Source organism: Schistocerca serialis, chromosome 1, assembly GCF_023864345.2.
Source record: "Schistocerca serialis cubense isolate TAMUIC-IGC-003099 chromosome 1, iqSchSeri2.2, whole genome shotgun sequence".
Lineage (NCBI taxonomy): Eukaryota > Metazoa > Arthropoda > Insecta > Orthoptera > Acrididae > Schistocerca > Schistocerca serialis.
The window spans coordinates 808,382,860-808,399,398 of NC_064638.1; the positions used below are offsets into that span (position 1 = coordinate 808,382,860).

General features: G+C 42.1%; 1 protein-coding gene across 1 annotated transcript in view; it reads right to left on the reverse strand.

Annotated features, from left to right (window-relative positions):
• LOC126484071 (WD repeat-containing protein 44) overlaps positions 1 to 16,539 on the reverse strand; it is a 158,882-nt gene that overhangs the window by 57,798 nt on the left and 84,545 nt on the right. Inside the window, exon 4 of the mRNA XM_050107443.1 lies at positions 14,282 to 14,670. Coding sequence (XP_049963400.1) covers positions 14,282 to 14,670 — 389 coding nt within the window. The remainder of the gene's footprint in view (positions 1 to 14,281; positions 14,671 to 16,539) is intronic.

Consider the following 16,539-nt stretch of genomic DNA (forward strand, 5'->3'; position numbering starts at 1 on the left):
TAATATTAAAAACTGACTTGTAAATATGAACTGTCATGCAAATGTTCCAGTTGCTTGTACTCCTTGACACTTTCTCTGAAACCAGCTTTGGCTACCCCTGTAACACGGTCACCATTTTGTGTCACCAACTGTGTATACTGCTTGGTACTTAACAACAGTAGCCACATTTCATGATTTGAATTGTTACATAAAATTAAACTCTTGTTGCACTTAGATGTAAGGTCCCAATTAGGTTGCTGATTTCACCTGTGGTGAATTCTTTCAGTGACAGGAGCCCCAGGTCGAGAATATGAGAAATTTTTGTTATTTAAATTTTACTGAAAGGTAACTTTTTCATCTGTTGTCTTATTGCTGATACAGCAACAATCAATGGGTTCACATTGAAAAAGGTCAAATCATTAACAGCAAAGTTGAGCTCTCTTCTATTCCAAGACAATGCCAGAGTGGACACTATGTGGCTAAATGTTCTTTACCTTTTAACTTCCCTGCTCCTCTGAAATGAACCTGGGGTTACTGGAGTTACATTCTCCGCCCAGCCAGCGGCAATCCACACTGCATGATCCACATCAGAAAATAGACTGACATACTTTCTTTTGTCTGAACATGAGTATGCAATTTACAAGCCCACACTGCTTTTGATTGCAATCTATAATAATGCCAACTGTGAAGATACCACTACATTATGACTACTGTTCTATTTTTTCTGCTTTCCTTTCTTTGTCTTTCCTTCATACATCGTAGAGATTTATTACAGTGTAAGTCTTGTAACTTTGTTTCTATATACATCATGCAGTTGCTATTTGTGATATTTCAACAATTTAAGGAAAAGATACATCACTATTTGCTGTAAAAATGACACAGACAGGCACAATTACTCATACACACTGGTTTCACCCACACCCTTCATCACAAAAAGAAAGACCAAAAGACACACACACACACACACACACACACACACACACACACACACACAAGCAAGCAAGCCTCATACATATATGACCCCCCATCTCTGGCAGCTCGGATCAGAATGCTTTTGTTTAATTGTGCCTGTCTGCAACTGAATGTTTCCATTATTTCATTTGTGAATTTGTTATATACCACATTTTCTGATGCATGATGCATGTTTGCACATTTATTAACATGTTCTTTCAATTATTTTTTCACAAACATGATAGTATTAAATTATGATTAATGAGAAACTGTAAAACATAGTACTCTTTGTAATGCTAAGCAAGATGAGTTGAGCGTCACGAATGTAGCAGAGGTCGATAGATGGAACATCAACAAGGGAGTCTGTAGTGCGAGTGAGGCATGGGTCATTGTGTTGCACGAGTGCATACCACAGACAAGGAAGCTAATAATTGAATGTGTAATGTTGCTTCTCATCATCAAATGGCATTCTGAACAACAATCTTGAAAATGCAATGCGTAAATCCCCAAGTTGTGCGACTACTATTTGCACACTGTTCAGTATGAACTGTTTGGTATATACCTCGGGCAGCCAGTTTAAATCAGAAATACATTAATGTACTTTCTCAACATGAACTGCCATTTCGAATTACTGTGCAAACAGTGTCCACTGTGAAATTAACTTTTGTTCATTAACCCTGTGGTGCACGAATTTCACTGCAGTGGAAAACTTATAATGGTCTATTTTCTGGTGTTTTCAGTCAGTCATGAGGGTGCAAATGCATACGGAGTGCCCACTGCAGTGAACTGTGTGCATTTGCAGCCTCAGAACTGATTGAAAATGCTAAAGAAATGCCACTGTAGTAGATGCCATGCGCCACAGCAGTTTTATTATTATTATTATTATTATTATTATTATTATTATTATTTTAAAGTACTTACATAAGAAGTCTTGGTCCCTTCTCCCCCAAATACTTTATCTTTCAACACACCATCACTCTTGCAATATTCAGGAGTACTATTATTGACAGTGATACCAGCAGTTAGGAGTCTTTGTTCTTCTTTCACTTCTACTGCATATACATGTAAATTTTCTGTGTTTAAGTAGTTAACAAACACTGTGAAGGCTATTTTATTGAAGTCTTTCAATGCCAGGCCAATCTATTCCTTGCCCATGTAATTGTCAGCTAACAGAATCACTTCCCAGCAGCACACATGTTGACACAAAATTTTCTTTTCATTGGCAAGATAAGACCGTGTAAAGGTCTATGATCAATTTTCACTGCACTATCTACAGGAATTTTGGCTGTTGTATCTACTATGTTTTTGCTCCCAATATCCTTATCATTAGTTACCCATGAGAAAGGTACATACTTTTCTTTGCTCTGTATGTTCAGGAGAAAGTGTTAAATGTTCTGAATCTTCTTCCATGTTGGGTATATATCCGCTACTGATTATAGGACACACAGTGTCTGAGCAGATAAATTTCATGCTACAGTGATTTCTCATTCCTTCTAAGTGTGTTTTAGATAGCATGTGTGTGTTAGGGACGTGGAAACTGATGACCTTGTCTGGAAGAATAACAGGTAGGCAAGTGTTTTTGCCTGCTTGGATCACAAGTACATAAAATACTATCACCATGCTGTCCATTTAAGAGAATGCAGTTAAAATTTTAATTTCTTGTGTTCTGGCACTTCTAATCCAAAAGGTGTTATCCTGCTTGGAGCCAGGAAAAAGGAGTAGATTAGTTATTTAGTTGTCTGCCAATAAATTTGGTGGTGACGAAACCTCCAAATCATCTCTCAGCATTAGGACATGTTGCCTTGTCGAGACTGGTGGCTCACGAGCCTCTGCATATATAATGAAACCATGTTTGTTTGTAAAGCACCAACTGCTAGCTTAATGTTCTCATTACAGACAGAGACTAACATCTTTAGACACATCTATTTTTCTGGTCCATATTTAATGCAACTCTATTTAAGTCAGAAGTGAATAAATGTCTTACAAAACTGCAGGGCACACGACTGGCCCATTCCCTAGTTCCATTTGCTAAGGCACTTCAGGCTGTTCATTAGTTTCTGGCATGTGACTTTCAACTCCTTGAGATGTTGCAGTCAAGTCAATTTATTATGAAAAAGCTGACCCAAAACTAGGATGCTAAAATTCAAATTGACATCTTTCATACACAATTTTGGCTAAGTATGAAAAAGGTGCCACCAAATGAACTATACACAAATTGTTTATTTTGATGAAAATTTAAAAACATTTTTCAACCCATTGTTTCAACCACTTAATTATCAGCTGATGTTTGTGTGTTGTAAAGCTGAGATTGGTGGACAAACAGAAACTTGAGAAATCATCAGTGAACAAGGAGCATTTAACTGGAATCTTTACTGTGGATGTAATGCTACTGGTGGCAATGGGAAAAAGAGTAAACTGAGTATACTTCCTCGCAATTCCGTATTCTCTTAAACAAAGCGGTCTTTTAGTACATCTCCAATTGTAACAAAAACAGTATCTGCCCAAGAAGAACAAGAAGGGAAGGTATCCCCAAATTCACCATTCATGAAGTTGTTTGACAATATTGTGTCTTCAGTTGCTATAATAACCCTTCCTGATACAGAAAAGTACCGTGACAGGATGTTTCTTTTGGAGGAAGGCTACTTCTACAGCCACCTCCAGCATAGTGGGACTGTCCATACTGGGAGTGGCTAGTACCTTTATGGATTGCAGTTAACAACTGATTCAAGAGTCTTCCTCGTGCATTATGTATGTCTTTTGATTGCAAGGTGTGGTATTGTAACATACTATACCGAAACTTCTCTAACTCAAGAGAGGTAGTGTGGACAAATTACAGAGCTGATTTCAGTTTCCCCATTGCAAATGTTTAACATAGAATTCAGCTTACTCTTCTTCTCAGCAGCTTCAAGGCGCAGAACAGATATGGGATTCTGGATGGTCGAGGAAGTGTGTTCCGCAACTGCCTGGGCTATTTTTTCAGAAATGGAAACTAGGGTGATGTCATTCAATACAAAAGTGAGTGGAAATTCTTTCTGTTCTTCCATAAACTTTACCCTGCTGATCCCTATACCTTGTCATAGGATGTGCACAGGAACTCATACTGTAACTTCTTTATGCTCTCCTTATACTTCCTTGCTTTAGACCCTGTCGCCCAAAATTCTGCTCAATTTTCTGCAGATGGACTGCTGCTGAATCTTCACAGTACCAGCCGCCTGTTTCTCAACACAGATTGGAAATGGCTGTTCCATCACAGAACAGGTGGTCTCCGAACAGGAGAGGTAGATTTCAGAATGAATGTATCCATGGCTTTGTGGATGACCTCTATCACGTGACCCACTAAACCTGGAAACTGTCATGATGTTCTGCAACAGCCAGGTGGATGTACAGGGTTTTCTAATCCAAAATTAGCAACCATTTTTTGCAGCTGCCATTCTGATACTGCTCTCTCTTTGTTAGATGGATTAAAGTGAAACAGCCACTTGAATTTGCATAATTTAGCATTTCCCACAAAATTGCACCTGCAAGTGTAGGTGATCATTTTGAGGAGTCTACGGCAGACAACAACCTGATGCAGTACTGAAATGTTTCATTTTACTTGTACTCGGAGGACACAAGTCTAATAAAAGTAGATATCTAAAATTTGACCACAGGAGCAAATGTTGGGAGGAGTCACAAAGCACTTTGTGTGCATTGGTGTCTATGTTGATATAAAGTAGTTACTGAATGAGACTTATGATCTGAGAGGACTTGACTGTTGGTGTGCTGCAGTGCCTAAGCAGACAAAGCACAGCCATATGACAAGTGGAACATGCACTGATACAACTAACACTTTGTTAGCTGAGTGTTATGGGTGATGAGTGAGGGTTGGTACGAGTTATTGGCAAACAGTAACTTCATCCTCCACCTTTTATCACATCTGTATGAATTCTGAATTTTGGTGGAGTGTAGCTACTGTCTCTCTAGAGAGCTTTCCCTTTTTTGCTATGATGTGGTAGTGACTCTGCATCAAATTGGGAGAACTAGACGGTCCTGTTACTAAAGCCTCTATGTTCACACCTCCATTATCTATACTGAAGTGGTCAGTTTTCTGTTTAGTGACTTTCTACTTTTTAATCCTTTATTTACCTCTGGCAGCTGCCTTGCCCCTATGCAGTGGGGGTAGAGCTGTATTGGCCAAGAGATATCCACATCAACTTCTCTTCCCGCCATCAACGAGTGATGGCTCTCTCGTCAGTTCCACAAATCAATTTAGAATTGAGTGCAGATGCAGTTTTACATGTACACTTCCATGTTCACATATTAGTGCCAGCATTAGACATTTCTATTTGTGTTGAGGCACTACTTCTCATAGCGCATTTTAAAAAGAAAGACTAAAATGATATGCCAAAGCTGAGAGAGAGAATTGCTTTAGATATCATCTTTACCTAAGCATATGGTACACACCTTGGTACTTAAATTTCTCAGAATTGATTCTATTGTAAACTTACAGCATCCCACCTCCACACTGGATGCTTACCAGTGCATTTCAAACACCAAGGCAGTGACTGGAATTTCATCCATTAGAGGTCTGGAATCGAGGATTTTGTTTGCTCTTACTCACTGGAGTGCAGTGCTCTTTTATACTCTTGTTTGAGTATAAATGTTCAGAGTGGGCAGGTTGTGGTTGAACACAGGGAGGAGTGGGCACAGGCTACTTGTCCTGGTGCATTTGCCTAGCTGATGAGGTGGTCATTACAGCAGCAGCTCTGTATCTGCAGGCTGATGTTACTTCTGGTATATTCCCACCAGCTAATGTAACTACACTCATCAATTTAGTTATGCTGTACATCTTTGTTCCTGCAAGGTAGCGTCTAATGCTGCATACAACAAAAATAATTTGAACACAGTTAAAAATCTCACAGACCACATCGGTTGTTCTGTAAGACCACCACATAAGAGCATCTTCACATGCAACTGTGGTCAGCATAAATTCAGCTTCAACTACCTTAAAACCTTCGCCGATATGCATACATTATTTTTTCATAGAGTTCTGTGTTCACAAATAATCCCTCATGTTGAGGGTAATCTTAGCTTTCAGCATACCTTTAGTTTTAATACCTGTTTTCTATCATTTTGTAACTAGCCAAAAATTATGTAGTAGTAATGGCCTAAATTTGGGGTATAGCCAGTTTTGGACCATTTTGTCAACAGGACTAACATGTGCCATTTTTGTTCTAGGATGCCAAGTACAAAGCCAAAATATACACTGCAGGGAAAAGGAAGAAATGGGATGAAGAAATTATGACAAAGGTCATAAGTGCAGTCACAAATACAACTATATGGACACTGAAAGCTGCTAAAATATTTAATGTGTCACAATCGCTGTTACAGGCATTTAGTAAGGTCAAAGATTCTCCTTCAGAAATAATTTAATGGAAAATTGGCAGAAAACTTGTATTAAGTACTAAATTGGGGGAGAAAAAAAAAAAAAAGTGTCTTACCTAATCCATGTAGAAGGGAAATTTTATGGATTCACATGTATTGACTTTCATCAAACAACTTACCAGTTAGGGACAAGGAACAGTCTACAACACCCATTTAAGAAGGGAGAGGAAGGAATAGCTTGTGTGGATATATGTTAGCAATATCATTAGAAATGGAAATTAATTAATTCCTTTTATGATATAATGTGTGGGCTACTTTAAGACCACAGCAGATGATTCTCCAGTGTAATGGGTCATCACTGAGGAAAAAAATCTGTATATTTGGATTTTTCTGAATAAGGGTGATTAAAATCACATGAGCTTACCATACTTGGACTACAATTGTCACTAGTAATTTGTTCTTTTCTTTTCTTTTTTTTTTTTTTTTCCAAAGTTGACGCTATATTAAACTTGCGTGAACTCTGTTGGCTTGCAATCGCAGCACTGACACCATTTAACAACTTGCATTTACTTGTGAAAGAAGAGAGATTTCACTACCATTTCAAAAGCTCTTTCGTACTTTTAGATATATTTCACTCACAGTAACGTATGGTCTAAAAACTAGCGATCAGTAAGCTGCACACTATCACAGTTTTTCAGTGTAAGACTTTGAAATCACATGCATGTGTTTCACAAATAGCATCATTTCACAATGATTGTGTGAATATGGAAAGGTAAAAGGTTTGTTAAGATGCTAAGATTTCACACCATCATGTGTGAAGGAAAGTCCGATTTTTTAACTTTCTTCAAAATTGACTGAGAAATGTTATGGAACTGAAATAAATAATGCACAATGAAAATTAGCAGTTTTCTTTTTTAACAAGGAAAATACGAGTAAAACTTTTGATGAAAAAGTAAGTTCTTAAAACGATATGGCACTGTTGTATGAGGGGCATTCAGTAAGTAATGCAACATTTTTTTGTTGGTTTTATTCACCTATTTACCAACAATCTCCGTTCAATGCAACAGCCTTACACCGCATTACTGGGAAGGCCTGTATGCCCGCATGGTATCACTCTACTGGTCGACGTTGTAGCCAATGTCTTGCTGCATCAATAGCCTCCCATCACCCGTGTACTGGTTCCCGTGGAATACATCATTCATATGCCAAACAAATGGAAGTCGGAAGCCACAAGATTCGAGCTGAAGTGTGGATGATGACGAACAGTCCAATGACTTTTGTGGGCTCCTCTTGGATGTGCAGGCTTTTGTGAGGCCATGCATTGTCATAGAGAAGGAAAGTTTGTTCGTGTTTTGTGGTGAGAAACAAGCTGAAGTCATTTCTTCAATATCCCGAGGGCAGCACAATACAAGCGTATCAAGGTTTGAGTGACCTCATTGTGATGATGACAGATGCCTGACCCAATGACACAACATGGTTTTGTTCACTGTCAGTTGTCTGTAGACATTCTGCAAGGGTCTCTGAATATTTGGTGTTCTGCCAAAAAGAACTCCATGACAGTTCTCTGCTTGGAACGCAGCTCTGTTCCAGATGCCATTTCGAAGGCTACCTATACCTCTGCCCCACTTCAAGGATCATTGCACCATGAGGGATGGCATCAAACAGAATAGCCCATTCAGAGTCCCAAAAGATTTTCTGGCTGAGTAAGCAGCTTTGAAATTTTTCTTTGGAGGAGAGATGGTGTGACACCACTCCATGGATTGCTGTTTTGCTTCTGGTTCAAACTGATGAACCCATTTTTTATTGCCTGTGACAATGTTTGACAAAAAATTGTGAAGATCAGCCTTGTATCATGCAAATAATTCTGCACAGATGGTCCTCCATAACTCTTAATGGTCTTCTGTTAGGTGGCAATGAACCCAGCAGGCACACACCTTTCAGTATCCCATATGGTGGATAAGTGTGTCAGTACTATCAACAGATGTCAAGGTGAGCAACCTGGTGTCTGATTGTGATCTGTCGATCACCTCGAATGAGAGTGTCCACATGTTCCAACATAGGGGGAGTCAAAGCTGTGTGCAGCCGGCCAGTAATCAGGAGATAAGACAGGTTTGTGTAACCTTGTTGCAATGATGACAAAACCCTTGCCCAACGACCCAACGTGCTTTTTTTCACTGCCAGTTGTCTGTAGACATTCTGCAAGCACCTCTGAATACCTTGTTTCCCACAAAAAAGAGCTCAATGACAGCTCTCTGCTTGGAACACACCTCCATTACTGATGCCATTCTGAAGTCTACATATAACTCTGCCACCTATCGGAGCTTCATGAAGCTATAGGGGCTGAGAAAGGAATATTCTACAACATCCCATAACAAATTCTGCATTTTTGAAACTGAAATTGGCTGGGAAAAATGTGTGTTGAATTACTTACTGAATGCCTATGAGATATACCTTCAAGTATTTTTACAATATGAAAACTGAAGAAATGGATATTCTCCCTTTCCCAGAGTGGACAGTCAGGCCATTCAAGTACAAAATGCTCAAACAAGCATGGCAGAAGCTGAATTCAGTTGATCTCTGCATGCAAAATGGCTTATTGATGTCTGTCAGATTTTGACTTTCAGGAAACTATGCGCAATGAACAATTAGAGCAAGCATAAATGCTAGATGCAGTCCTCTGCTGTCTATGTTTCAAAGGCAGGTTGATATCGTCCACATGTTGCATTATCTTTACATCCCAAAGCAGTATGGCTAAACCAAAGGCTTTTAGAGAACCTTACAGGCTATGGGATAAAAGATCTTATTTTTCTCTGTATACTATGTTCATCCTATGAACAATCAGGAATCTGTTAAGTCCAGGGTTGTGCTTGCTTGGATAAGCCTGATACAACTGAGGTATGGTAGATATCCTTGAGGCTGTCCACTAAAATCTGTTTCACCTTGTAGCCACCCATCACATTTGTACGTAGCATACCCTGTGGTTAAAACACAGAAGGGTTAGGTGTATTTTCTCTTGTGTTTTGCCAGGTATTTGCAACTCCATTCCTCCACATTATATCCAACCTGCAAAACACCTCGTCTACAGCCTTGGCACTCACAGGTCCCACACCTGCAGTGAGGACGACGACTTTCATGTTAGGTGATAACTTTGTCAGAGTTCTTACACAAAATATTCTGTGCAGTTGGGTCAGAAACAGGTTTCTCCACTTCATCTCTTTGTGTGGCACAAAAAACCCATTTCCACTTTGGTAATGATGAATCCATGTACTTTAAGTTTGATTTTTCTGTGTATTGTATAAGCTACTTGAATATATACTAAATTGAGACAAAATTTCTTGAGGAAAATGCTGTGATGGTGATGTCGTAAGACTTGGTGCTGAAACCAGTATTCACTTTCTTATGGTTACAGAAACCAATGAAGTAATACACCAAGGGCATCCTACACACTAAAAATATTTACTAAAGTGTCTCATGCATATCTCAAACAGCCAGCCATATCCCTCACAAACACCAACCACAACAGAACCTTCAACAAACCCACCTCATAGCCAACAAACCTAGCCTAGCCACCCTACTCATTCTCCCCATCCCAGCACATACCCCACACAGACCAAATCTCAACTATAACCACAGTCAAATGCCAAATATCACCAGTCCCAATTCAGTCCTAAACCTCTCATCCAGATCCCTCTCTCCTCCAGAGACATCTGTTCTATCAAAAGGCTTAACCTTTAGCCCCACACCTAAATTCAACCACACTGCCCTGGTTAAAGATCTCCTCTCATTCACCCGGAACCTCAACTGGAAATACACTCCTGGAAATTGAAATAAGAACACCGTGAATTCATTGTCCCAGGAAGGGGAAACTTTATTGACACATTCCTGGGGTCAGATACATCACATGATCACACTGACAGAACCACAGGCACATAGACACAGGCAACAGAGCATGCACAATGTAGGCACTAGTACAGTGTATATCCACCTTTCGCAGCAATGCAGGCTGCTATTCTCCCATGGAGACGATCGTAGAGATGCTGGATGTAGTCCTGTGGAATGGCTTGCCATGCCATTTCCACCTGGCACCTCAGTTGGACCAGCGTTCGTGCTGGACGTGCAGACCGCGTGAGACGACGCTTCATCCAGTCCCAAACATGCTCAATGGGGGACAGATCCGGAGATCTTGCTGGCCAGGGTAGTTGACTTACACCTTCTAGAGCATGTTGGGTGGCACGGGATACATGCGGACGTGCATTGTCCTGTTGGAACAGCACGTTCCCTTGCCGGTCTAGGAATGGTAGAACGATGGGTTCGATGACGGTTTAGATGTACCGTGCACTATTCAGTGTCCCCTCAATGATCACCAGTGGTGTACGGCCAGTGTAGGAGATCGCTCCCCACACCATGATGCCGGGTGTTGGCCCTGTGTGCCTCGGTCGTATGCAGTCCTGATTGTGGCGCTCACCTGCACGGCGCCAAACACGCATACGACCATCATTGGCACCAAGGCAGAAGCGACTCTCATCGCTGAAGACGACACGTCTCCATTCGTCCCTCCATTCACGCCTGTCGCGACACCACTGGAGGCGGGCTGCACGATGTTGGGGCGTGAGCGGAAGTCGGCCTAACGGTGTGCGGGACCGTAGCCCAGCTTCATGGAGACGGTTGCGAATGGTCCTCGCCGATACCCCAGGAGCAACAGTGTCCCTAATTTGCTGGGAAGTGGCGGTGCGGTCCCCTACGGCACTGCGTAGGATCCTATGGTCTTGGGGTGCATCCGTGCGTCGCTGCGGTCCGGTCCCAGGTCGACGGGCATGTGCACCTTCTGCCGACCACTGGCGACAACATCGATGTACTGTGGAGACCTCACGCCCCACGTGTAGAGCAATTCGGCGGTACGTCCACCCGGCCTCCCGCATGCCCACTATACACCCTCGCTCAAAGTCCGTCAACTGCACATACGGTTCACGTCCACGCTGTCGCGGCATGCTACCAGTGTTAAAGACTGCGATGGATCTCCGTATGCCACGGCAAACTGGATGACACTGACGGTGGCGGTGCACAAATGCTGCCCAGCTAGCGCCATTCGACGGTCAACACCGCGGTTCCTGGTGTGTCCGCTGTGCCGTGCATGTGATCATTGCTTGTACAGCCCTCTCGCAGTGTCTGGAGCAAGTATGGTGGGTCTGACACACCGGTGTCAATGTGTTCTTTTTTCCATTTCCAGGAGTGTATCACTTCACTACCCAAACACAGCCCCCAAATACTAGACTCAGTGTTGAACCCTGTCTAGAACAGTTCCGACTGCCTTCTCAAAGGGATCCTCCTCCCCTCCCCCAAAACCATCCCTTGCAGACATTTCAGGAATTCCTCACATCCAGTGTTGCCTCCCAGTCCTTCTTGAAGAACATCCCGACAACCCCCAACATCACCCCAGCTGAATCCCGTGCCATTAAGGAGCTGAAAATAGACCGCTCTATTGTCATCCTCCCGGCAGATAAAGGCTCCACAACTGTCGTACTTGACCATGTGGAGTATGTGGCAGAAGGACTGCGTCAACTCTCTGACACTTCAACCTACAAAGCTGTTACCCAGGACCCCATTCCCTCCATATCCAGACTGAGCTGCAAAAAATCCTAAAAATCCAAAGTCCCTCACAAGGCCTCACAACGGCTTCCATAGACTTACTCACTCCACCTGAGCCACGTACCCCTACTTTCTACCTATTACCCAAAATCCACAAAGAGAATCATCCTGGCCGTCCCATTGTAGCAGGCTTCAAAGCCCCAACTGAACGTATCTCAGCTCTGGTAGACCAGCACCTACAACCCATCACCCGCAGACTCCCATCCTACATCAAAGACACAAACCACTTCCTAGAACGCCTCAAATCCATTCCCACTCCTCTCCCACCTGAAACCTTTCTTGTCACCATAGATGCTACACCCCTTTACACAAACATCCCACATACCCATGGTCTCTCTGCCCTTGAGCACTACCTCTCCCAACGCCCACCCGAAGATCGTCCAAAAACCTCGTTCCTTATCACACTTACCAACTTCATCCTCACCCATAATTACTTCACTTTTGAAGGCCAGACCTACAAACAAATTAGGGGAATGGCCATGGGAACCAGGATGGCTCCGTCCTATGCCAACCTCTTCATGGGCCGCATGGAGGAGGCTTTCCTGAAGACCCAACAGCTGCTTCCCCTGGCCTGGTATAGGTTTATAGATGACATCTTTGTGGTCTGGACTCATGGTGAAGAAACACTCCTTAATTTCCTCCATAACCTCAACTCCTTTTCGAATCTGAATTTCACCTGGTCCTTCTCCAAAACCCAAGCCACCTTCCTGAATGTTGACCTTTATCTTGTTGAAGCTCACATCCACACCTCTGTCCATATCAAACCCACAAACAAACAACAGTACCTTCATTTTGATAGCTGCCATCCTTTCCACATCAAACGCTCCCTTCCCTACAGCCTAGGTATTCGTGGCAAACGTATCTGCTCCAGTGACGAATCCCTCAACAATTACACCAATAACCTGACCAGTGCTTTCCTCTCCTGCAACTATCCTGCAGACCTTGTCCACAAACAGATTTCCCGAGCAATACATTCCTTCCCGTCCAACAACAATGTTCCTACCCCCAGACCACACAGAAGCATCCCCCTTGTCACCCAATATTATCCTGGCCTCGAAAACATCAACAAATTACTCCGCCAGGGATATGACTTTTTCAAGTCAACCCCTGAAATGAGATCATCCCTTGACAAAATTCTCCCCACACCACCCAGAGTTGCCTTTCGTCGCCTACCCTCCGTAACATCCTTGTTAAACCCTACAATATTCCCAGACTACCTTCTCTACCCAGCAGTTCCTACCCCTGTAACCGACCCTGCTGCAAAACCTGCCCCATGCATCCCCCCACAACCACCTACTCCAGCCCCGCTACTGGTAAAACATACACAATTCAAGGCAGGGCTACGTGTGAAACTACACATGTCATTTATCAGCTGACATGCCTGCACTGCACAGCCTTTTACATCGGCATGACAACAACTAAACTGGCTGAGCGCATGAACGGACACAGACGAACTGTCCGCCTAGGAGATGCCCAATACCCAGTAGCGGAGCATGCCCTCCAGCATAATTCTAGGGACCTACGAACCTGCTACACCGTATGTGCCATTCGGCTTCTCCCACCCAACACCAGTCCCTCTGAACTGTGGAGATGGGAACTTGCACTCCAACACATCCTTTCATCCCGCCATCCCCCTGGACTGAACCTACGTTAAACAACCTCACTCCCATTCACTCTTCAGTCTTCTCCTCTTTCCCTTTCCTCTTTAGCCATTCACGCATCTTTTCCTCCTACATAGTTGTGTTTATCTTTATACTATATACCTCTTTACTTCTGTATGCATCCTCTTTGGTTTGAAGCTGGCACAGTACTTACAGTAGAATATCTTTGGCTTCCCTCTGATAACCATGCCTCCATCCTTGCTACCCTCCCTGTTTACCTTTCCCTGTTGCTTCATAACCTGGGTTGTGAGTAACTGAATCCACTTTCCCTTCTTCCCTTTTTTCCCCTCTCTCCTCCCTGATGAAGGAACAAAGTTCCGAAAGCTAGGAATGTAAATTTTCAGTTCTGTTTTATGTGTATCTATCGGCTGTACTGAGCTGAGGTAAGTACTGGCCAGCCCCTCTATCTCTTTGTTAGTATTTGTTTCACATCTTTATATGAGATTTTCCATCAATCATTTAGACATAATGAAATTTCATACAAAACTCTTTACGCTTGTGAAGTCACCTAGTACTTCATGCTACCTAACTCAGTAGATTTTCAAAAATGACTGAGTGAAAACAACTGATCTATCCTGTTCCCATGATGTTTTATCTCTAATACTCTGAAATCAAGATATGATATGTGGTGCAATGCAATGAATAATGAAATTAACACAAACAAAAATAATGGTACATACACTGAGTGTTTTGGGTGCCTGAGCTTTGGCTTTCTTCTTACGTCGAGGAGGGGCCACAGGAACTGGTACAGCAACACTGTCTGCAGTTTTCACATCAGATATCTTACCATTGCCCTTTGTACTAGCAATTACATCTGGTTCCTGCAATGGTAGTGATCCCTGGCGTTCTTCTCGAGGAAAATGCTGTGACGCTGATGTGGTAAGACTTGGTGCTGAACCTGCTTTCCCAGTTGCACCCATTCGGCGTTCAGTGTTTACTGATATATGAGTGTGGGAACCTTGAGACAACAAGGATGATGTTTCAGACATTGACTCTTCCCTTCCCAATGAAAATCCACTACTATGAACACCGGAGCCAGCACCTGACTGAAGACCTTCACGACCCACTCCTAGAAAAGAACAAAGATAAAGCAATGTAAGACACAGAATAGTTACCATTAAAATTTTTACAATGTTTTCCACATGACAGAAAAAGCTGAAAAAATTGACTAGTAATATACTGAATGAAAACTTGCATAAAGTTGCTTTCAGCACCATTTTACAAAAAACACAGGGCTCAACACAAAGCCAATTATAATAATCATGGAACTCTGACATTTACATTAGTAAAGCATGAAAGAAAGAGAGAACAACACTATTGCTTCCACATCCACCTAAACTACCTACTAAAGAAATCTGCCCAACTCTGTTATGCACATACTTGACACTAAATGCCTCCATCCAAGAAAGAAAATGGAGTGGGGGAAGTACAAGCAATCAAGGAGGGCGAGTTGTGGCAATACTTCAAGCATTAAAAAGATATGACAAACTATATATACAGATGGGTATACCAGAAAACTTGCCTTGGCTAGTGAGTGGCACTTACAATATATGACACCCATCCACAGGTGGCAAACAAAGTATCAATATGAAATGTGATGCCCTCACATGCAATTTTAAGTCTATGGAATCCCAGATATATGCTCAATTGGATTTAAATCAAGGGAGTGAATTGACCACTCTGGGCACGTGATGTCCTCATTCTGCAAGTACTGATCTCATTCCTATCCACTGCATGCAACAAACAAAAACACAGGGATTATTACGTTGGGCACTTTCCACAATATTTGCGAGACTGTGGAATGTCCTGCAGACATGCCAAATGAATAAATGATGGGAAACACAGCAAGATAAACTGGGAATCATTCGTGAATAGGACAACAACCCACTGTTGTTGGGCTCACTCACAATAGGCAAGGCACTATGATTGCCTACACAATAATTTAGTGCAAAGAGGATGCACCTGGCAGATCCACAAGCATATAGAGAATCCTCTCAGAGCTTGTGATATACATTCTGATGGATGATTTGTGACTAATAGGTTGCCACATGATACTGGCCAGAGCAAGTGGTGTTTTGTTTGACTGTTTCTAGGCAATTAAGGCACAATAACAATCATTGTTCTGTGTTGTACATCTGGTTGACATTGCCTATACTACCACTGAAAGTTTCTTCTCTACTGGAATGTACTGTACTTTACAGACATCATACAATATGTAGGGTGTGGTTTTAAGCATCATTCTACGAGAGTGGGAAATTGAAACTGAATGGGACAGGCCTGTCACTACTGAGGAGTTATCAAAGTGTGAGAAAGCCAAATTTTTTAGTTCACTGGATTTAACATTTGGGTATGGGCAGGCATCACTACAGAAGGGACCAACCTTTTACAGCTTCTTTATTTGAAGGTAATGCTTACCAGTTTAAAAATTGCCTTTTCGGCTGAACATCTCTGTATTGTTTTTATTCGCACTTCGGATAGGTCTGGAGGGGATAATTAGGTGCAATGATTAATTGTATATAAAAATGATTTTTTATTATTTTCTAAGAGTTGGGAAGATCACTGTCAATAGTTAAACCAAACTTTAAGCAGACTGCAATAAAAAAGAATAACTACAAAACTATGTCACATTTTGCAATAGAGGGATAAAAGTTTTTGAGGTCATATTGTTGGGATAAACAGGATACAAGCTATTAAGCCCCAGTGGCTGGAGGCAGTAGCCATGTGTGCATGAGCTGTGAATGTGTAAGAGTGTGTGTGTGTGTGTGTGTGTGTGTGTGTGCGTGTGTGTGTGTTTCTATTTCGGAAGGACTTTTTTGTCTGAAAGCTTAAATGTTTTTTGTGTTTTCACTGTGCCTGTCTGTGACTCAGTGCTTATTCTACATGGTGCTCTATCCTTTTCATATTACTGTTATTTCATCCTGAACTTTCCTTTTCTATA